We start from the raw sequence: 20,046 nt of genomic DNA, 5'->3' as shown, positions 1-20,046 counted from the left end.
TATCAAGAAGGAGAAGGAGGCGGAGAAGAGACGCAAAGGGAAGAGAGAGAAATGAGTCGCGCCAAGACCGACTCCCGTTGGAGCCAGATCGATCAACCAACAAACAACTTCATCTTCCCATCTCCCTCTCTCCACCACAACCCTCGAGTCTCCTCTCCCACCACCCCTTTTGATCTCTCTCTCTCCTCATCATGGCTCGGTCCAATCCCTCAGCCTCATGGCTGTCCTCTCTGGTGGCCCTGTGTGTCATCCTGTGTCTCTCCGTGCCCACCAACGCCCTCTACTTCTATATGGACGGTCGTCAATCCAAGTGTTTCCTGGAGGAGCTGCCCAAGGACACCCTCGTCGCTGGTACGCCTTCTCTTTTCTGCCAATCTGACATGGAATACGTTTGTTAACACGGTATAAAAAAAATCAGGAAAATACTCCACCGAAGTCATCAACACCCAAACAAACACCTACGAAGTCGACGCCGGCCTGAAAGTCCTCATCACCGTGGACGAGATCTTTGACAACGACCACCGTGTCGTTTCCAAGCGCGACAACCACGCCGGCCGTTTTACCTTCTCCGCCGCCGATGCCGGCCAGCACAAGATCTGCCTGACGCCCGAGACCAACGTCGCGGTGTGGATGTCCGGTGCCCCGGGGGCCCTCCGCGTCACGCTCGACATGGCTATCGGCGAGACCAGCAAGATCGAGACGGAGGATAAGGGTAAGATTCAAGATATTGTGCAGAAGGTTAAGGACTTGAATGGTCGGTTGCAGGATATCCGCCGGGAGCAGGTGTTCCAACGGGTGAGTTTTACATTATCATGTGATACACTATGGAACACTAGTCGTATATGGGTGTCTGTCTATGAGCATAGCTAACCTCCCCAGGAACGCGAGGCCGAATTCCGTGACCAGTCCGAAGCGACCAACTCCCGTGTCGTCCGCTGGACCCTGATGCAGCTGGCTGTCCTCTCCGCCGCCTGCGCCTGGCAGCTGTCCCACCTGCGCTCGTTCTTCATCAAGCAGAAGTTGACGTAGGTCAATTTGCCTTGACGTGGTAGTGTGAAGAGGGAGAGTCTACATCTATCTATATTCCGTACCTACATTACATGCATACATACCTATCTACCTACCTACTTCCTGAACGCTCTATTTATTTTTGGATGGTTAGATGACTGTATCTTCTTTTTCTTTTCTTTTTTTTCTTACTCTGCAAGAAACCTGTCACTGCAGATAATAGGATGGTTCTTCTATAGGTTTTAGTTTGTGTCTTTCTGCTTATGTAGCGTTTTCGTTTCAGTCTGGTTAATAAAGTATTCACCACGGTGGTGTTAAATCTTCCTCTAGATTAAGCCCTGTATTAGATTATCCAAGTCTGGCTGCTATCTCCTAGACGCTGTACACACCTGACAAATTCTTTACTCATATAGTAGTTATTATAATTCTAACAAGACATATGAGCCTAATGTGAGTTACAGAATGATAATAATAGTTAACTTGTCTCTGTCGCAACGGCATGAATAGTTTGAGAGTAGCCGCGCCAATGGGCTGAATGCAATACCAGATATTATACCCCTCCTGGCTATTTACATCGCAGGCTCTGTTGCTTTTGTTATCTTTCAAAATGAAGAAAACAGAGCACTGTTACCAGTATATTTCACACTGCGTGGAATGCATACAGCTAGCGTTTCTCGGAGCAGAAACCAAACTCGAAGCAAGTTTATGTCGTTGGCGTCTGCTCATGCCCTACCATCGACTCTCCGGACGAGAAGTGACATCGCCATGCAGGGTCAGGGCAAGTGAGTGCCCCAGGCAGCAATATTCCGAAAGCGGCAGAAAAGGAACGAATACGACGACTTGCCATCACCACATCCTCCAGCATTTGTATACATCACAGAATGGATATGGACAGCGACCAGATCAACCAGAAGATTCGATCGCGACGGACGCATCGTAAATCTCGCCTCGGGTGCGGGAATTGCAAGAAGCGCCGTGTCAAAGTAGGCCCTCCCAAGATTGATCACCATCCAGAGAACTGATTTCAATCGCAGTGCGACGAAAAGCAACCAGTTTGCAATAACTGCTTGGTGCACTCCATCAACTGTGACTTCCAAAATTCATCCTCAAGATCCCCTTCAGCCGGCTCAACTCCACCACAACGGTACCAATTCCGGCAGTCAAAATACCAAACTCTCGCATCCTCGCCATCGCAGGAAGAAGGGAATTACCGCTCTGTCGCAGTACAATGCGATCCTCCTTCACCCCCAACCAGGCATTTGCATGGAAGCCCGGAGAAGGGATCTCCCTAGCAGACCTCCATCTCTTCCACCACTTCACCACAGCAACCGCCGGTACAATTACAGACGAAACAAAAGACCCTCAAAAGGTCTGGCAAATCCACGTCCCACGATGGGGCATGTCCTTTCCCTCAATACAGCACCTACTTCTCACACTCTCGGCGCTCCATCTTGCATATCTGAACCCCGCCAGACGGGGAGAGTATACGCGTCAAGCAGATGATCATTTCACGTTCGGCGTGCGCTCTGTGGCGACTGTCCTTGCGTTGGATACGCTGGACTCGCAGAACTGTCAGTTGATCTACATCGCGGCTGTTATGGTTTGTTTTGCATATTTTGCGCGCGGACCTCAAGATGGCGAGTATTTGGTGTTCAATACCAACGGGAAGTCGGAGTGGCTAGTTCTCTTGCATGGGGTGCGTTCAATATTAGCACAGAGGCATGGAGAGATCTTCACTGGCGTGCTTAAACCGCGTGAGGAGAGTCCGGGCTTAGATGATATCGACGTTTGTGCCCCTGAACTGGACGAGGAATTGTCTTGCCATATCCAGCGTCTTCACGAGGTTGGGGAAATGGTCATCCTTGAGGTAGAAGGAGATAGAGAAGTCTATGTTGACGTTGTGGATAACTTGGTTGAATGCTTTGAGGAGGCATACCGCCGACGGAGGACCGGGTGCCACCCAACGGACCTGATGCCGTATACTATGGGATGGACGTTTCGATTTCCCGATACGATGATCACTAAACTGGAGGAAAGGGAGCCAATTGCGCTTGTTATCCTTGCGCATTGGGCGATTTTGCTGCGGTATATGAGAGACACTTGGTTTATGGAACGGTGGGACCATCATATCGTGTCAGGGATCAAGGCCTGCCTGCCTGAGACATATCATGCGTGGATTGAGTGGCCGGAAGAGGTTGTTGCCTATGTTCCCTGGTGAATATGTATATATAGATACCCAATTACAGTATTTCGCCATATCAACGACGTCGATGGGCCCCCACTTCAAAGAAACTGTAGGACCAAGGTTATCAGATTCTACTGTTGCCTTGATCGGAGATTGCCCAATAACAAAGACACAATATAGTTTGATACTGACCAGTAGAATGGAAAAGTGCCGATCGAGTGTATAATGATCCTAAAAATAAACGCGACTCCATACAGACTCTGCACGATCCGCCCCGACGCATTTGTGCTCCACCCGTATTCGTTTCCAGATTACCCAAAACGGCAATTAGATATAAAACGCTCAGTAGACCCTAACTACGTATAAAGGACAGCCCATGCTATCCTAAACAGCTTTTCTTATCCTGAATTGCAGCATCCTTCTAATTGACAGTGCTTTTTCATTTATCAAAAATGGACTTCACCTTCCACCCAGGCGTCAACGGCTCAGACCCCTGGGTCGAATTCTACCCCTACAACCCCTCGCTCACAGCGGGATACGCCTTCATGGCCATATTTGGCCTCGCAACGCTCGCACACATCGTGCTCATGCTCGTATATAAGGCAGCATACTTCATCCCCTTCGTCCTCGGCGGAATATGTACGTCTTAAACCCCTTCCCTGCTCTCAGTTACACCTCCATCAACAGCGTCAAAGAACCCAAAGCCTTACGGAAACTAGGCGAAACATTTGGCTACTACGGCCGCGCACGCTCTCACAACGCCAGAACCGAGATCGGCCCCTGGGCCCAACAGCAGATGCTCCTCCTCTGCGCGCCGCCACTCCTAGCCGCTAGCGTGTACATGACGTTGTCGCGGATAATCACCGCCCTAGGCGCCGAGCACCACTCGCCAATCCGTCCGAAATGGCTGACCGTGCTATTCGTGCTGAACGACATCATCTGCCTGTTGACGCAACTCGTTGGCGCCGGGTTACAAGTCACTGGCGACGCGCAGATCATTGATATCGGTATTAAGGCGGTCCTCGCGGGCTTGGTGTTTACGCTTGTGGTCTTTGTCGGGTTTGTGCTTGTTGCTGTGAAGGTTCATCGGAGGGTTGCGGCGCACCCGACCCGGGTTTCTGTTGAGTTTGATGGGAAGGGTGCTGGGTGGAGGGGGTATATGTGGTGTCTCTATGTGGTGTGTGGGTGTATGATTGTTAGGAATTTGGTAAGGACGGTGGAGTTTGGTGCGCCCAAGGGGGCGGATGTGCGTAGGCGCGAGGGGTATATTTATGTTTTTGATGGGGCGTTGATGGCTGTTCTTATGGGGGTTTGGATTATCTGGCATCCGGGGAGGTTGGTGAAGAGGGCTAGGAGTGTGAAGAGAGGGGTTGATGGGAATTTGGAGCTTTTGGGTAATAAATAGATATACTAGATATGGATAATCTATGCGGACTTGCCGTACACCTTGACGCGGTCGTCGATAGGAGCAAGGGCCTTGTTAAGAGGACTAGAGGTAGGGGGACCAAAGACCAGCTGGGCGTCGAGCTTCCAGTTGGCAGGGATGTTCCACTGCTTCTGGATCTGCTCGTCAATCAGGGGGCTGTAGTGCTGGAGGGTCTGTCCAGAAAAACAATGCCTCTTACATATAAAAGTTTTCAAAAAGTTCTTGTTTTATCAAGGCTGGCTTACTTAGTATACTCACCTCTTGCTTCATGATCGCCTCAGGCTGCTTAGATCTACTCAGGGAGCAAAAAGCGGCGAGGGGTGAGCCCTAAAACGGAAAGGGAAAGACTTCAAGCGGGCGAGATATTCCTGTACGTATGTATGGGTGGATGGGTGATGGATATACACGAGTCGATACAGATATGAATATGAATATGAAGGTGGATATGGATATAATGAATACGTTATTCGGGGTTTTTCCCTCTGAAACTTACTTACGTATCAAAGAACTACTCATTACCCACCTCCAACCGGCTTCCATCTGGGGATTGGACCCGAATCCATACAGCAGGTATGGGCAGTAAGATATGATACTAAGATACAGTAGAAACCATAAACCCGGTCATTTCCATTGTGATCATATCTGTATGTGTGTATCTATCTATCTTATCGTTGCCTGTCAATTCGGCTTCAAGATCATCATCATGATGGGTATATACCATTTATCACTGCCAACCGTAAACTCCAACCCGAGTCTGAGTCCAAGTCCATCGTACCCAGAAAAAGAAAAGAAGAAAGAAAAAAAAAAAAAAACAAGGTATCCTTCGGAATCAATCATCCACTGTCATTCCAATTCCAGTTCTAAAACACAGCTCAAGATCATGCCATGCAAACATCCATCGGATGAGAGGCAACCGGTCCAGCCGCGTCGCTGCAAAAGCCCACAATCAACCGTTCGAGATCCGTCAGCTTGTACGGCTTCGTCATGTACCCCTTCATGCCCACCTTAGACGCCCGGCTCAGGGCCTCGTCTGTGACGTCCGCGCTGACGGCGAGGACTGTCGGGGTGGGGCCCGGGAGCTGCAGGATGTGCGATGTCGCTTCGTACCCGTCCATCTCGGGCATCCATAGGTCCATTAGGATCACATCCACCGGGCGGTCGTGGGGCGATCCGGGAGTAGGGAGGCCGTTGGCGACACCGGCTCCGGCGACGGCGCCCGGGCGAGGCGCGTCCAGCACGCCCTGCATGGTCCGGACGGCCTCTTTGCCGTTGCACGCCTCGTAGACGTCGTGGTACCCCAGCCGTTTGAGCATGTTCACTAGCACCCGGCGGTTGATCTGGTTGTCTTCGGCGACCAGGAAGGTCAGCGGGTGTTTGACGCCGAGCTGGCTATCGTAGGTATTCTGGCTGAACGAGCGTCGAGACAGTTGCACGCTGGGGACGGAGCGCGGCGGGGTGGAGGTTTGGGAGGGCGGATCTTCCGACAGGCTCGGCGATGGCTGCTGTACGGGGGGCAACTGGGACGGTTCCAATTGCGGCTCTGGCGTCGTCGTGCTGCGCCCGCCGGACGAGGAGGAGGAGGAGGAGGAGGAGGAGGAGGACGTTGATGATAATGATTTCGCAGGATCGCCGAGCTGGGGCGGCGTGAGCAGTCGTGCCGTCGGCGAAGCTGAACCCCCCGACGGGTCCGACGGGTTGACGGGGATGCGGATGGCGAACTCGGACCCGTGATCGGGCCCCGACGTCGCGGACCGCACGCAGAGGAGGTCGCCGCCCATCTTCCGGGCCAACCCCTTGGCCACCAGCAGTCCCAGCCCCAGGCCGTCCTTGCTGCGGGTGGTGGACATGTCCTCCCGGGCAAACGGCGTGAACAGCTTGGGCAGAAAGGCGGTCGGGATGCCGGGCCCCGTGTCCTGGACGCGGATGAGGATGTCGTGGCCCTTGCTGCCCCCGCGCGAGGCGCAGACGTTAATCGTGCCCGCGTTAGTGAACTTGACGGCGTTGAGGAAGACGCAGGAGATGAGCTTGGCGAGGTCGCGGTCGTCGACGAAGAGGGTCTCGGGCAGGGCGGGGTCGACGGACCAGTTGATCGTCTTGGCGACGACCTCGCCGTTGGACAGCCGCGACCGGACCTCGATCGTCTCACCGCGGTCCGTGGCGCTGCTGACGGCGAAGTCCGGGCGGCCGCCAACGTGGAGGGACTCGTTGATGACCAGGCGCAGCAGGTCCCGCAGCTTGATGAGGCGCAGGGAGCCCTGGCGGTGGACGTGGATGCCCTCCAGCATAAGGTGCGGGGCCGAGCGGCGGACGGCCAGAGAGGGCCGCGGGTGGCCGCCCACGTCGGCCATGACGGCTTCGATCGGGTGGTCCGGGTCCGCCTGGACGATGCGATCACTCTCGTGGACGGCGATCTTGACCTCCTCGCTGCGCGGCGAGAGCCCCTTGCGGGCGACCGACGGGGCGCCTTGGGGGTCGCGGTCGACCCTGACGGCGGGGGCGGAGCGTCCGCCGGGTTGCTGCGCCGGCGCTTGTAGGGGTTGGCGGGGATGTCGCTGCCTTCGATGAACAGGTTGGGGCGGCCCTCGCGGGCGGGGGTGGGGGCGAGGGGCGACGGGGCGGCAGGACCGCCGAGGATCTCGCCGTCGCGCTCGAGCTGGGGCGTCTTGGGCACCTGCATGTTCAGGTCGTAGGCGTGCACGACGTTGTCGGCGGCCTCGACGGCGCGCCGGGCGCTGTCCTGGACCATCTCGATACCTTCTTTGAGGGACTGGAAGACGCCGCCGGCCTCGGCGGGCGGCTGATCCTGCAGGGCCTCACGCACCGTGGCGTGCATGACGTCCAACATGCCCACGATTCCCTGCATCGGGGTCCGCAGCTCGTGGGACAGGCTCCGGGCGTAGGGCTTCAAATGCTGCGAGGCAAACTCCGCGGGTGCGTGGGCGAGGCTAGCGAGAGTTTCGTCGACGGTCATTTCGCCGACGGAAGGTCGGCGGGGGTCGGGGACCGGTTCGACGGGATGGCCGTCCTTCTGGATCCGTGCGACGACCAGATCCTCCAGGGAATAGAGCACCATCTCCACGAAGGACCAGGGCAGACTGCGCTGTTTCAAACCGGCGGCGGACCACATCAGGCCGAAATGGGCTACACACTCGGTGCCGGCGAACACGGGGACGGACAAGTAGCCCTCAGCGGCGAAGGGGAGCTGGTCGGCGCCGAACGAGGTAAAGGCGCCCAGATTGTCCGGGATTAGGCAGGGCTTCTCGCGGTCCATGTGGGACAGTGGGTTGCCTCCGGCGAAATAGCGGTGACGGTGCAAGCCCACGGTCTGATGGCCATCGTTGTAGTAAAAGGCCGTGCCGAAGATGGAAGGCTTCCGCCCGGCGAGGTCGACGACGGGCTCGTCGGGACGCACGCGGCGGGCGACAAAGGCATACTGGGCGCCGCAGATGGAGGTGACCTGTTCCATCAGGCGGATCCAAAAGAGGCCCGGGTCGACGGTCTGGATGTCCCGCTTGAGGGTGACGAGGCGCTCGATGGCCATGTTCTCGGCGACGCCGCGATAGTGGTGGTGGGCGGCGGGGACGGTGTGCGGTTCGTCTTGACCAAACGAGGGAGCGACGGCGGGGTCCCCGGCGAGACACTCGGACTTGCAGGGGAGCAACATGGCATTACGCGGGGGGACAGAGACCAGCGCGGGGGACCATTCTGACTCGACTGATTGGGACATGATATTCCGGATGGTGAATCGGAGGGAGTCGAATCGACAGGAGAGAGGAAGGCTCCTGGTTAGGGGATGGGGGTGTGCCAGGATTCGGACTGAGATGGATGAGTATCACGCAGCCAGTGTCTGGGGGAATCACAGGGCATGGCGTTCCCGCTGTAACGAGGTCAGCAAGGGAAAAGCGACGGTATTGGAGAGGGGACGGGGTGGTGGAGAGCGAGATGGAATGAAACATACAATCGAATCCGAGGAGAGTTTGAAGTGGAGAAATGAGCCCCCAGTCCAGCCACCGGAATCGGGTTGGACTGTACCGGAGGGGGTAATATTATGAGGGAAGGATGAGAGGAGAGGGGGGAAGAAGGGAACGAAAAAGACGTGGGGAGGGTGGAGAGAGAATGAGGTGAGGTGAGGTGAGGTGAGAGAGGTGAGAAGTGAGAAGTGAGAAGTGAGGATGAAGATAGACAAGGTTGAAGTGAAAGAACAGAGAGGAGAGAATGAGAGGGGAAGAAAGAGCCTGAGGAAGAAATCCTTCGATTGGTCCGTTCCATCGCCCGGTCTAGACGCGGGGTGCATCAGACCAATCAGGGGGTGAGATTGGCTGAGTCAGACGTGGCATTACTTTCACGTGCGTGGCATTATTTATACTTACTTTATACCTTTATACATCATACAAGGACAGATAGTATGATTGATTTGATTATATGTGTGTGTTATATATTTTTATATCGATGTTTATAGTTATATTGTATTGGTGTATTTTATATCTGTTCAATAGAGTCATTGCAATTGTGGTCGTTGGTAGGGATATATATCTATAGCATCCTTTTATACCCAGACTGACGATATATATATCTTCAGTACGAAGAAGAAAGAATCCCCGAAATGTACTCTATATAATTTATTAACCCTTATTATTGATACCTGTCATTATTCTCATCATTTGATTCTAATAAAAATACCAGATAAAACACCCAAGATCGCCCCTTTCCCCTCCCTCTCCCCTCCCCAGGAACCGAGGTAATGGATCGTCAACATAGAAACATATAAACCAGACCAAGACAGCACCAGAGCGACCAGGCACCTCCCCAATTCCCACCCCTCACCATAATCATGGAGTCCATCCAACCCTTCCAAATCAATATTCCAGACGACGACCTCCGTCGTCTCCACCAGAAGCTCGACACCGCAACCTTCCCAGACGAGCTCGACGCCGCCGGCTGGGACCTGGGCATCCCCCTCGAGCAGATCAAACGACTGACAACCTACTGGCGAACGGGCTTCAATTGGCGCCGACAGGAGCAAGAGCTTAACAGCCAATTGACTCAAGTGCTCGTCCCGGTTACCGTTGCGGGGTTTGGACAGTTGAGTATCCATTGTGTTCATCATGCGAGTCCGAATCCGAATGCTGTTCCGTTGCTATTCCTTCATGGATGTATGTTTTTTCTTTCTCTTCTATATCTGTGGACAACGTCAATATTGGTGTACCTCTAGATGGTCCATGCTTAGACCCAGAGAATTGAATATAGAGGTAGAGAATAACATCTGCAGGGCCCGGCAGTTTCCTCGAGGCTACCAAGCTCCTCCCATACTTGAGCAACGATGCCGACAACGCCCCGGCTTTCAGCGTTGTTGTTCCCTCTCTGCCTAATTTTGGCTTTTCTTCTGGAGTGAAAAAGGTTTGTTGACATCCTTTATATATATATGTATATTCACTGTAACGATAGATACTAACATCCCCCAGAAAGGATTCGGTCTAGCCCAGTACGCCGAGTGCATGCACGCCGTCATGTCCACCCTCGGCTACCACGAATACAGTTCGTCTCCCACATAACCATATATACTTAGTTGAAAAACACTAATTGAAGACAGCCATCCAAGGCGGCGACTGGGGCAGCTTAATCGCCCGCACAATGGCCACCCACTACCCAACGCACATCAAAGCCGTACATCTCAACTTCCTCCCCGTCTCCCCCCCTCTCCCCTGGCGCAACCCTCTCGTCTTCCTCCAATCGCTCCTCACCATCCCCTTCTCCGCCTCCAGCAAGGCCCACCTAGCCACCACCCGCCGCTATCTCGACCAGGGCAATGCCTACCTCCGCCAGCAGGAGACGCGCCCCCAGACGCTGGGCTACGCCCTGCAGGATAGTCCCGTTGCGCTGCTGGCGTGGGTCGCGGACAAGCTGCATGACTGGTCGGATGGGTATCCTTGGACAGATGATGAGATCTTGACGTGGGTGAGTATTTACTGGTTTTCGACGGCGGGCCCGGCTGCTTCGGTGAGGATTTACTATGAGGCGGCGCGGAAAGGTGATGGTGATGATGGAACCTCTGTGATGAATGCCACTCCTGGGGTTACTACGTATGACGTGCTGGGTATGACGGCGCCGGCGGGGGTGCGGTTTGCGGTGGCACAGTTTCGGGAGGAGTTGATCAAGGTGCCTTTGTTTTGGGCGCGGATGATGGGTGATGTTGTTCGGGAGAATGAGTTTGATTGTGGTGGGCATTTTGCGGCTTGGGAGGTTCCGGAGTTGCTGGCGCGGGATTTGAAGGGGTTTTTGGGGAAGGGGGGGCAGGCGTATGCGGTTGTTACGGGGAGGGATGGTTATTAGATTGACCGTTCATGGTCATGTAGTGTGGGATGCAAGTAGAATGTGGAAGATGAAGAGACATTCAATTAGAAAAAAGTACCGGACATTACGCTCTAATCCTGTCGTCCCTTGAGTAGCCGCTGGGTCACCTTGTCCTTCTCTATGATGTACACGTGGGCGCCCCAACCCGACAGGGCATCTCGGTCCACGGCACTGAGGAGGGCCTGCGAGATGGTCTCGAAGAGGTCGTCCGCGGACTGGTTGAAAGAATACCGTCAGCACATAAACCGGGGATATAGAGAATGAAACATACCAAATCAGGCTCCCATAATCCCTCGCATGTACCAAACAACTGATCACTGGCCGTCCCACTGACGATAAAGTCCTTGGCGAAATCAATACACCCGATACTGTCGAACCCGCAGATGAACGGTTTCCCCGAGGTCGAGTTGATACCGGCGATGACCGGGCTCACGAAGAACGGTCCGAACCGCTTCTCGTACAGCGACGAGCTGACCAGGTTGGCCAGCGTTTGGGGCGCGATGTTGCGTTCCTCCCGGAGGCGGTACATGTTGACCTTGTAGCGGAAGAGATCGGACACGGTCGACACGTCGGTGGCCAGACCGGTCAGACCGAGGAAGGTGGATGGGCCGTAGTTGAAGATCTTGGGGAAGTTGTTCGAGACGGTCAGGGACTGCATGCCTAGACGGAGATCACAGGCGATTGCGACACAGTCCTTGCCGACCATGGCGACACAGGCGCCGCCATCTGGAGAAACGAATCAGTGTGTGTATAAGGAAGGCCGGAGGAGGAAAAGATGGGCATACTGATGTCGAAAGGGGAGCTCTAGAGAATGGTCGGTCAGCTTGATGGATGGTTCAGGAAGGGCGAAAGCAACGTACCATGATTCTTTGTGTCGTGAACGAGTCCCCAAATGAGAATCAACCAAAGTAAGCCTAAGCAGAATTTCCTGACAAGGAAGAAAAGAAAAGAAGAAAGAATTGGGTGGAGATGGGGAGATGGAGGTGGAAGATGGAGGATGATGGGGTGGGAGGAGAGGAAGCGGATGAAGCTCTGGCTGTCTCTCTCTGGCTGTTCTCTCTGTGGAGCGACTCAGCTTGCGGCCGATGACGCTGCCTTGGCTGCCTGAGCCTCTTCCTCCACCACAACATCCAACAACATCATATCCAACATCACTTCCAACATCATCCTCATCCCTCCTTTCCCTGGATCTTACGTGTGAATTGGTCTATTTATTGCTCACCATTCAAAACATAACCCTGAACATTACCCAGGAGAATCACGCTGAAAAGAAATCTACACTATATCAACATCCAGAGCCCCGCCCGATAGAACGAGCCACCATGAGCTCTCATGTCGTCGTTCTCGACTCGACGGCGCGACGAGCGACCATAAAAACCACTCCGGGCAAACATCTGACTGATATTCTACAAGAGGCTTGCACCAAGCTGGGCGTAGATGCCAGCCAACATGGGTTGAAGTACAACACCCCTCCCAAGAGTGAGAATGAGAGAGAGCCCATGAATCCAAACTAACAGGTCGTTCAAGATACAAAGGAAAACAGCTCGACCTCTCCCTCGCCCTTCGCCTGTCTGGTCTTACCTCCGGCGCCAAACTAGAGCTGGTTCAACTCTCCCGATCGCCCTCCGTCGTCACCGTCGCACTGCAGCTCCCCGAGTCAGAGGTGCGAGGAGCGCCCAGTGGCCGTGTCCTAGACAAGTTCCCAAGTACAACAACGATCTGGTTGATTCTCCGCAAGTTTGAGGCCGGCGTGGCTGGCAGTACAGTGACCCGGAATCTGACCGGGCGAGGAATCCCCGTGACAAGCGACGGCGGCGGCGCTGGACGATTATTCTACGAAACCCCAGTCGTTCAGGCCCTGGGGCGCGAACTCTCCTCCTTTACAGATTTGCAGAAGACCCTGGCACAGCTCGGATTCAACAGCGGGAATGTGTTGCTGCGGTTGAGTTTCCGACGGACGGAGGAGCCGCTGGAGGAGGCCATGGTCAAGATCCAAGAATTTTTCAAAGCGTCGGGCGAGGAAGACCACCCCACCTACGAGAGCGCCTCCTCAGCCACCCAACAAGCGCAGACGGGCAGTGAACACGATCAGACCGAAACACAGCCCGCAGACACAACGTCTGACACGCACACGACTCCCTCCGAGCTGCCCGGCCCGTCATCCTCTGCCGTCGGCGAACCTACCGAACCCTCTTCCGCTGCCACAGGTCGACCAGTGACGGTATTCTCTCCTCCAACCAACACCACCCCGCAGTCCGCGCAAACGAACTACAACGACTCCGACTACATCCCATCCGTCGACCATGCACAGGCCCACCAGCGCCGCCTCAACGCCTCCTCCCGTAACCAACGGCTACCCACAGACGCAGAGATGGCCGCCCAAGCCGCAGCAGAGGAAGAGCGTCGAGCAGGCGTCAAAGAAGTCGACGTAAAAGTGCGACTACCAGACCAAAGCCAGGTCGTCGCAAAATTCAGCCAATCAGACACGGGAAAGACGCTCTACGACTTCGTCCGGAGCTGTCTCGCTGCGCCCTTCGCTGCAGAGAGTTTCGTCCTCACGCAATCCACTGTGGGCCCGCCTGCGAAAGCCACAAAGAAGCTACAGAGCGCCCTGCCTGACTCTGACAAGAGCCTTCTCATCAAGAACCTGGGCCTCGCCGGCCGCGTCCTCATCAACTTCTCCTGGCACGAGTCGGCGTCGTCCACCGCCCGCCAGGCGAAGAAGGATCTCTTGAAACCGGAGCTCCGCACCCAGGCTCAGGACCTCAAGGTCGAACAGCCTGCCGAGATGATGGATACCTCTGAGGACGGGCCCGCACCCCAATCTGCGTCCGATCGTCAAGAGGGAGGAAAGCCAGCTCGCAAACCGGGTAGTTTACCGAAATGGTTGAAACTGCCTGGCAAGAAATAAGGCGGGTGAGATAGTAATGTCGTGGCTGAGGTGGAAACGTTGGACTGTATTTATCTTCCTATCTCCAAACAAACCTCTTGGGTCTGCGTAAATTAGACTAGGCTATGATAAGGCTTATGACGATCACATTTAGCCTTCCTAAGTATGTATAGTTATACCGAGGCAATTACAGGATCAAACTGAGACGATAACGGGCTGCACTACTGGGTTTAGGCGTGGCATGAGAGAAAATGTCGTGGTATAGCATCGAGTCCCAGGACCTTTTCGACTTTTTTTCTTTGTTCCTTCTTTGGATGACTATTTTCGTAGCCACGCTTAAATGGAGACCTCTCTACCAAGCGCCAACCGACCAACTCCCACTAGCCGAGGGAAGAGCTAGGGAAAAAAGAACAGAAGAAAACGACCATATGCCATTCCATCCTCGTCAATATTTCTTCTATGGGATATAGAACAAAGACAAGAACGACACTACTTCAACCCCACCCCTCAGGTCCAACAACACACGCAACATACAAGCATGCGCCGCCATTTCAGTAGCCGGTCCGATCCCGGTTCCATCGACCCATACCACCCAAAATTCTCATTTTTTGTTGTTTCGTTATCTCGTGGGCCCCAAAGGGAGGGTTTTTAGGAAGAAAAAACTTTAAAACGGAAACGGAAACGGTATCGCGGTGTGGTTTTTTCAAGAGGACTCGTGCGAGTAGCTTAGTGGCCACCGACACGGCGGGCCTCGGCGATGACGCGCTGCATGTCCTCGACCTTGGCCTTACCGCGGCCGAAAGTACCGAGCTGGAGAGTAGTATGTTAGTTGTGTGTAGACATGGTGGGAGGGCGAGTTGATCGGGCAATTTGCGTGACTTGGGTTGGGTTGATATCATCGGAGAAGATAACTCCCCAACCAGTCGAGCAAATGCCAGAACCCCATGGCAGGAAGACGTACTCTCTTCTTCGCGAGCTTACGGGCGCGCTTGTCCTGAGTGTTTCTCAGGAGTTCGATGATGCGGCGCTCATAAGGGGCAAGACCGACAACCTCGCGGGCAACCTCACGGACAAAGGCAGTGCGGCGAGACGACTGGCCCTTGGTGCGGCTGACGCGGGTCTTGGGGGTGTTGAGGGGGGTGGTTTTCTGCAGCTGGTCAGTATTGCGACATGCCAATTTCAAGACACTGTGTCTGGTAGAGTTGGATGGAACAAGTCGGTGTCGAACGGATGATTCAATGTCGAGTGGTCAAAGATGCAATTCGGTGTCCCATAGTGCTGTTGTTTTCCACGTCCAATGCTGTATCGTCTTCTTTCGTCCTTCTTTCAGACTTTTTTTTCCATCTCTTCCCATGTCTTGAAAGATCCCATAGGATCTCCCAATCCGGCCCTGCTCCAAACGACCGACAAGAACTTCCCTGTGTACATCCACAGCACACGCAATTCATCCGCCTCGACTCGATTCGACCACTGTTGCATCCGACCGACCATCCGACTCATTCCACCTCCAACTCAACCACACCGTGCCAAAAAGACAGGAATAAAAAAGGAAGAACGTACGTGACCCTTGTTCAGGCCCACCGAGATTCCGGAGCGTTCTTGCGCCATCACGACGGTTGTGAGGACTGCGACTGAGGGGTTGGCGACGACGGAGTTGCTAAAGGGAAAAGGCGAGTCGAGTCGAAGTCAAAGTCGAACGGAGTTGGATGGATCGGTGCGCACTCCGCTCCGCCACGCCCTGTGGTTGGTCGCCCGTAGCGAGGCCTAGGGCTTAGGGCAAGTCTGTTGGGGACTAGTGTTGATGCCTTCCGGGTCAGGCACTAGCTTAGTTACTGCCTGAGGTGTCGATCTCATGCCCTAATTGAGTATCCGTAAATTACTGCGGCATCTGGTATGGCTTCCTAGTCAGGTAATACCTGCTTGGCTAATCTTTTTGATACTTTTATCTACTTCTTGGATCTTCGTTGACGTAGTAAAAATCTGACACTCATGAATTCAACGCGGAAATACCCTGATATATTACATAGTTCTGCTGAATTGGACCAATGCATTGATTCCACATCGAGAACCAGGTAACCAGGTTTGCATCGCGTGGAATTAGACTTGTCCTTCTCACCCTAAGATAGGAGTCATATTGCTACAAAGCACACCTCTAACTTGTTTCTTCCATGTTGCACACTTGCCAACTCACGAGCCTTTCACCTCTTGGCTGGTCTCATGTCCAGCCCCTAGGTCGTTGCTGAGCTTGGGCTTCTCCATAGCAGCTGCGGCTCGCACCGCAATCTCATTCCAGAGCTCCTCTTCCTGAGGGCGTAATTTCCCTGGGAACAACACCCCGAGCATACTCCGCCCCACACCGTGGTACTTTGCTTCGACCTCCAAAAGTGTCTCCATGACCTTTGGCCGGCAAATGACTGTCTGGAAGCTCAGCGATATACCAAATTGCTCAGGAGTTCGAGAAACGCCGGCAGCAAGGATGTTCTGGAGCATTCCAATGCCCCCGACCGCTAACAGATACCAGGTATCCTGTTTCAAAGCAGAGGCAGCGATAAGAAGGAATACCCAAAGAAGAGTTAACAGTATAACAACAACCCTGGTTACCGTTGTAGTCAGCGTATCCGTTATAGCGGGACTTATGGCCAAAGCTTCAAGATCAAGACCGCGTGCCTCCCCGAAGACGACAATTGCATGCTGGCTACCATTGCCTTTTGTCAGAATCACTGAATTCTGTTTTCCAGAACGGCACGCCCATTTTTCTTGCTTCCACTGGCCCAGCGAACCCATGACAAGCGACAGCAAGATCCCAACCGCAGTGATCACCATAATTCCCCAATTGCCATGTATACCACATGGGATAGCTGCAATACCAAGCTGGACGACACCAGTCATCAGTCCAAAGTAATAGATTGCATCTCTGCCAGGATGTCCGGGAAGGACTCGTTCAGAGTTGTAGATTGATACACAGAGACCGGTCTGCGTAGGTCGAGGAGGGTCCGGGTCTCCAGGGGACTTTCGACGCTTTTCCTTGTTCCACCTTTCAACAATTATCCTCTCCAGCTGGTGGCGAGTATCATCATGCATCCAAGATCCATAATCTCGAACCATCCGACCAATGATCCAGCTGTGGTTATCTCGCACGTATCCTGTTTGGCCATTGATGACCATGCAGGGACAATCCGGAGCGGGCATGAGTTTGTTTGCCCCAAAGACAGACACAACAGCGCTGACAGAATAAGCAACCCATCCTGAAGAGATAGATAATTAGTAAGACCGAAAATCAAAGGTCTTCCTAGGTAACTGAATAAGTAGAGATGACTTATTACGAACCAAAAGAGAACGCGACAGGCGTCACCCGTGACCCCGAAAGTTGGGCCAATGCCCGAGCCACAACATCACCCCCGAGAATCAGCAACACCGAAAAGACATCGGCAGGATTATGCCACTGGTTAAAGAATTCCGCCGAGGTTGTGCCAGGGTTCCAGGTGCGAGCGAGTAGAGAAGGAAGCATGGGAGGCATATCAGGAGTGGCTGCAGGGTCAAGGCATTAATCAGTTACGAGATTTTGACATATAACCTGTTCAGAAACATCCCTCAAGCTATGCCTCTGGTCCCTATCTTGTGGCAGGGTCCTTCTTTGATGTCAGCTTTTTTTGGAATTCTAGCAGGATGAGTATCACCTAGCCTTGTCTAGACTACCCTTCCTCATGGTAGCCCCGCATTGCCATGCCTTTTTGGGTTACTTACGTGACATGGCCACTCTTTAGCGCTTAAGGTTCCTAGCTGATTGGATCACGTTCTAAATGTGCATCTATTCTACATTGATCCATGAGGCTGGTCCTTTGCGTGCCCAGCCTCATGGAAGTAGGTTGCATCAGTCGCCCCCAGGGCCTTTTCATCAACAACATATCATGGACCATCAATCAAAACTACCATCTACGTCTCATGATTAGCAAGCCGGGGTTGCAGGAGTTCGCTACACATATCGCCTTCGCGTGTCGGCGAATTTCCAATACACTGTTAAGCTTACGGATGAGTTTGAATTCGTTCGATAGTTCCAAAGCCAACCATGTGATGACAGCCGCGGTGTTCAATATCCTGGTATTGAAGGAAAGATCATGTTGCTTTGCGAGCAAGGTGACGACGACCAATTCTTTAATGGAAGACGGATGGATTCATGCCTTGATTTCAAGTCGAGCTAGCATAGAGCCGATTAACAAGTATAGCTTGGCCGTCTAGTATAATAATCCCGGACACATTCCTAGACGGTATTATCTTCAGTCCCTAGACATGCGGCCGCAAAAGATTAAGAGCACCGCCAACGAGATGCAAGCTTCCAGTCACAAAGACGTGTGCGCCGCCCTTTTCCGAGCCTATGCTTTCAGCAACTTTGATGGCGCCTTCAATGCTTGGCTCGACGGAAACAGTAGCTTCGGCGTCCATTTCCTTCCACAGAGAAGTATAAATTGCACAAAGGTCTGGATATGGCGTCTCGGGGGACTTGAGCGTTTTATCTGTCATTTAATCAGCGAGGTTGATCTCTGGGATTAGTTGATATAGTCGGAACAAACCTATTCTTGTGGAACCGTCCTGTCTTTCTTGATATGTCGTGAATATGACATACTCTGGCTTCGCATTGTTTGCAAATAAGGCGCGCGCCAGACATTCCATAAGGGTTACTCCATCTCGATTTTCTGAGAAATGGCTGAAGATAAGGACAATAGGTCTGCATTTGAGTTGTTAGCTAGTTGATGGCATGGGTTTCGGGGGGAAACTTACTTTTGCGTACTTGATGCACTCAGGGAATTCGAAAACCATGCCGCAGCTTGTTCCAGGCTCAAAGGGTTATGTGCACCATCCAAAAACCATTGGGTTTTCCCGTGATCTATGATTTCGAATCGCCCAATCCAAGAGAAATTCTTTATACCCCTTGAAATGTCACTGGTGTCCAATGTGTGACCAGGTGCTTTCAGCTGCAAAAAGGTCCTAGCTAATTGCAAAGCCAGAGAACAGTTTAGTCGTTGTACTGGGGCACTCAATGCTTTTTCGTCAGCGGGCAATGAATTATCAACCGGGACAAAAGTCAAATTGGTCTTCTTCTCAGCAGCACGACTTGATATCACTTCAGCACAGCCATCATCCTGGAGAACCGAGAAAGCAGGTGACCCGGGCTTGAATATTCCAGCTTTATGCCAGGCAATATTCTCGATCGTGGGTCCCAGTTGGTCAATGTGGTCCATTCCGAGGGATGTTATCGCAGTCACCACAGGCTTCTGAATCACGTTCGTCACGTCATACTCTCCACCATGATGCGTTTCGAATACTGCCGCTTCGACGTTTTCCCGGATGAATGTATGGAACGCCAACAAGGCAAGGAACTGCAAATACCGCGGCTGTCTCGTGTTCTCGGCTGCTTTCCCTGGTTCGGTCTGCAACAGACGCTCCCATACTTCGTAGAAGTATCGTGTAAACAGCTCCTCCGTGATGGGACTACCGTCAATCTGGATCCTCTCTCGGATACACTGCAGATCAGGCGAGGTATACAATCCGATTTTCTTCGGGAAGCCCGTTCTGAGTCCATGCTCGCGGAGAAAAGAGCGGGTGAATGCGCATGTGCTTCCTTTCCCTTTGGTGCCTGCGACATGGACGATGTTCAAGTTATTCACATCAGAGTCCTGGTTTGGGTGAGCAAGAGGATTGTACTACATAGCAAGACCTGGAAGCTTCATACCGAGTGTCCTAAAGCCTGTAGCCATTCCCTCATGCCGACCAAACTCGGCACGCCTCTTACATTTTGATTAATACTAGGAGTCGGGGCATCCAATAGAGCGGGAACTTTCGGTCGGGCCTTTCTTCTTCGCGTGTCTAGGAGTCTGAGGGCGTTCTGCATGTATTCAGTCAGCCGGCAGGACTTCTAATGCAAATGGAGAATTTACCTCGTAGCTACGTTTCATTATGGAAGGCTGCCAAGATACGGGGGAATGTGGAGTGGTCGTCAAGAGTCTCCGAACCACGCTGTACGAACTCCGCGGGGTCTTGGCTGATTGGCGGTCCGCTGCTCTGAGGTCACCTGACCAGCCAAGCACGGGTTTATATGTGATAGCTACGGAGTAAAGGATGTCTATATTACTTTATTTTTATTTATTATCTTAATACTCAAATCAATTCACTAGATAAGAATTAATTGTT

The 20,046-nt window shown here is 53.1% G+C and overlaps 10 protein-coding genes across 10 annotated transcripts; 5 read left to right on the top strand and 5 right to left on the bottom strand.

The window, feature by feature from the left end:
* The first annotated feature begins 132 nt into the window (after positions 1-132).
* P168DRAFT_273138 (emp24/gp25L/p24 family protein) lies at positions 133-1,317 on the top strand. The gene is made up of 3 exons (XM_024835359.1): positions 133-351; positions 419-795; positions 880-1,317. Exons 1-3 carry the CDS (start codon positions 192-194, stop codon positions 1,027-1,029), a joined length of 687 nt encoding a protein of 228 aa, XP_024690758.1. The 5' UTR covers positions 133-191; the 3' UTR covers positions 1,030-1,317.
* A 572-nt stretch (positions 1,318-1,889) lies between these two features.
* P168DRAFT_312357 (Zn(II)2Cys6 transcription factor domain-containing protein) lies at positions 1,890-3,228 on the top strand (the record flags this gene model as incomplete). Its single annotated transcript, XM_024839565.1, has 3 exons — positions 1,890-1,991; positions 2,043-2,231; positions 2,264-3,228. 3 exons carry the CDS (start codon positions 1,890-1,892, stop codon positions 3,224-3,226), a joined length of 1,254 nt encoding a protein of 417 aa, XP_024690757.1.
* Positions 3,229-3,645: 417 nt separating this feature from the next.
* Positions 3,646-4,598, top strand: P168DRAFT_312356 (RTA1 domain-containing protein; the record flags this gene model as incomplete). Its single annotated transcript, XM_024839564.1, has 2 exons — positions 3,646-3,832; positions 3,913-4,598. 2 exons carry the CDS (start codon positions 3,646-3,648, stop codon positions 4,596-4,598), a joined length of 873 nt encoding a protein of 290 aa, XP_024690756.1.
* A 20-nt stretch (positions 4,599-4,618) lies between these two features.
* On the bottom strand, positions 4,619-8,346 carry P168DRAFT_320718 (putative sensor histidine kinase/response regulator; the record flags this gene model as incomplete). The annotated part of the gene is made up of 3 exons (XM_024840387.1): positions 4,619-4,783; positions 5,513-7,043; positions 7,103-8,346. The coding sequence occupies 3 exons, from the start codon at positions 8,344-8,346 to the stop codon at positions 4,619-4,621; spliced, it is 2,940 nt and encodes a 979-aa protein (XP_024690755.1).
* A 1,090-nt stretch (positions 8,347-9,436) lies between these two features.
* P168DRAFT_273133 (epoxide hydrolase) lies at positions 9,437-10,949 on the top strand (the record flags this gene model as incomplete). The annotated part of the gene is made up of 4 exons (XM_024835358.1): positions 9,437-9,772; positions 9,889-10,016; positions 10,082-10,154; positions 10,210-10,949. The coding sequence occupies exons 1-4, from the start codon at positions 9,451-9,453 to the stop codon at positions 10,947-10,949; spliced, it is 1,263 nt and encodes a 420-aa protein (XP_024690754.1). The 5' UTR covers positions 9,437-9,450.
* pup3 (proteasome core particle subunit beta 3) lies at positions 10,920-11,986 on the bottom strand. Its single transcript, XM_024835357.1, has 4 exons — positions 11,831-11,986; positions 11,756-11,774; positions 11,242-11,696; positions 10,920-11,185 (listed from the first exon to the last, which is right to left on the bottom strand). The coding sequence occupies exons 1-4, from the start codon at positions 11,831-11,833 to the stop codon at positions 11,042-11,044; spliced, it is 621 nt and encodes a 206-aa protein (XP_024690753.1). The 5' UTR covers positions 11,834-11,986; the 3' UTR covers positions 10,920-11,041.
* Positions 11,987-12,292: 306 nt separating this feature from the next.
* P168DRAFT_283902 (putative UBX domain protein) lies at positions 12,293-13,881 on the top strand (the record flags this gene model as incomplete). The annotated part of the gene is made up of 2 exons (XM_024836094.1): positions 12,293-12,449; positions 12,488-13,881. 2 exons carry the CDS (start codon positions 12,293-12,295, stop codon positions 13,879-13,881), a joined length of 1,551 nt encoding a protein of 516 aa, XP_024690752.1.
* Positions 13,882-14,586: 705 nt separating this feature from the next.
* P168DRAFT_283901 (60S ribosomal protein eL36) lies at positions 14,587-15,468 on the bottom strand (the record flags this gene model as incomplete). The annotated part of the gene is made up of 3 exons (XM_024836093.1): positions 14,587-14,670; positions 14,822-15,007; positions 15,421-15,468. The coding sequence occupies 3 exons, from the start codon at positions 15,466-15,468 to the stop codon at positions 14,587-14,589; spliced, it is 318 nt and encodes a 105-aa protein (XP_024690751.1).
* A 392-nt stretch (positions 15,469-15,860) lies between these two features.
* On the bottom strand, positions 15,861-17,377 carry P168DRAFT_257297 (uncharacterized protein; the record flags this gene model as incomplete). The annotated part of the gene is made up of 2 exons (XM_024834550.1): positions 15,861-17,105; positions 17,188-17,377. The coding sequence occupies 2 exons, from the start codon at positions 17,375-17,377 to the stop codon at positions 16,048-16,050; spliced, it is 1,248 nt and encodes a 415-aa protein (XP_024690750.1). The 3' UTR covers positions 15,861-16,047.
* Positions 17,378-17,857: 480 nt separating this feature from the next.
* P168DRAFT_257292 (putative tetrahydrofolylpolyglutamate synthase) lies at positions 17,858-19,835 on the bottom strand. Its single transcript, XM_024834549.1, has 5 exons — positions 19,794-19,835; positions 19,589-19,741; positions 18,637-19,532; positions 18,429-18,583; positions 17,858-18,371 (listed from the first exon to the last, which is right to left on the bottom strand). The coding sequence occupies exons 1-5, from the start codon at positions 19,809-19,811 to the stop codon at positions 18,142-18,144; spliced, it is 1,452 nt and encodes a 483-aa protein (XP_024690749.1). The 5' UTR covers positions 19,812-19,835; the 3' UTR covers positions 17,858-18,141.
* Positions 19,836-20,046: the final 211 nt, after the last annotated feature.

The sequence above is a fragment of the Aspergillus campestris genome (genome assembly GCF_002847485.1).
Source record: "Aspergillus campestris IBT 28561 chromosome Unknown P168scaffold_10, whole genome shotgun sequence".
NCBI lineage: Eukaryota > Fungi > Ascomycota > Eurotiomycetes > Eurotiales > Aspergillaceae > Aspergillus > Aspergillus campestris.
This window is presented reverse-complemented; position numbering and strand designations above follow the sequence as displayed.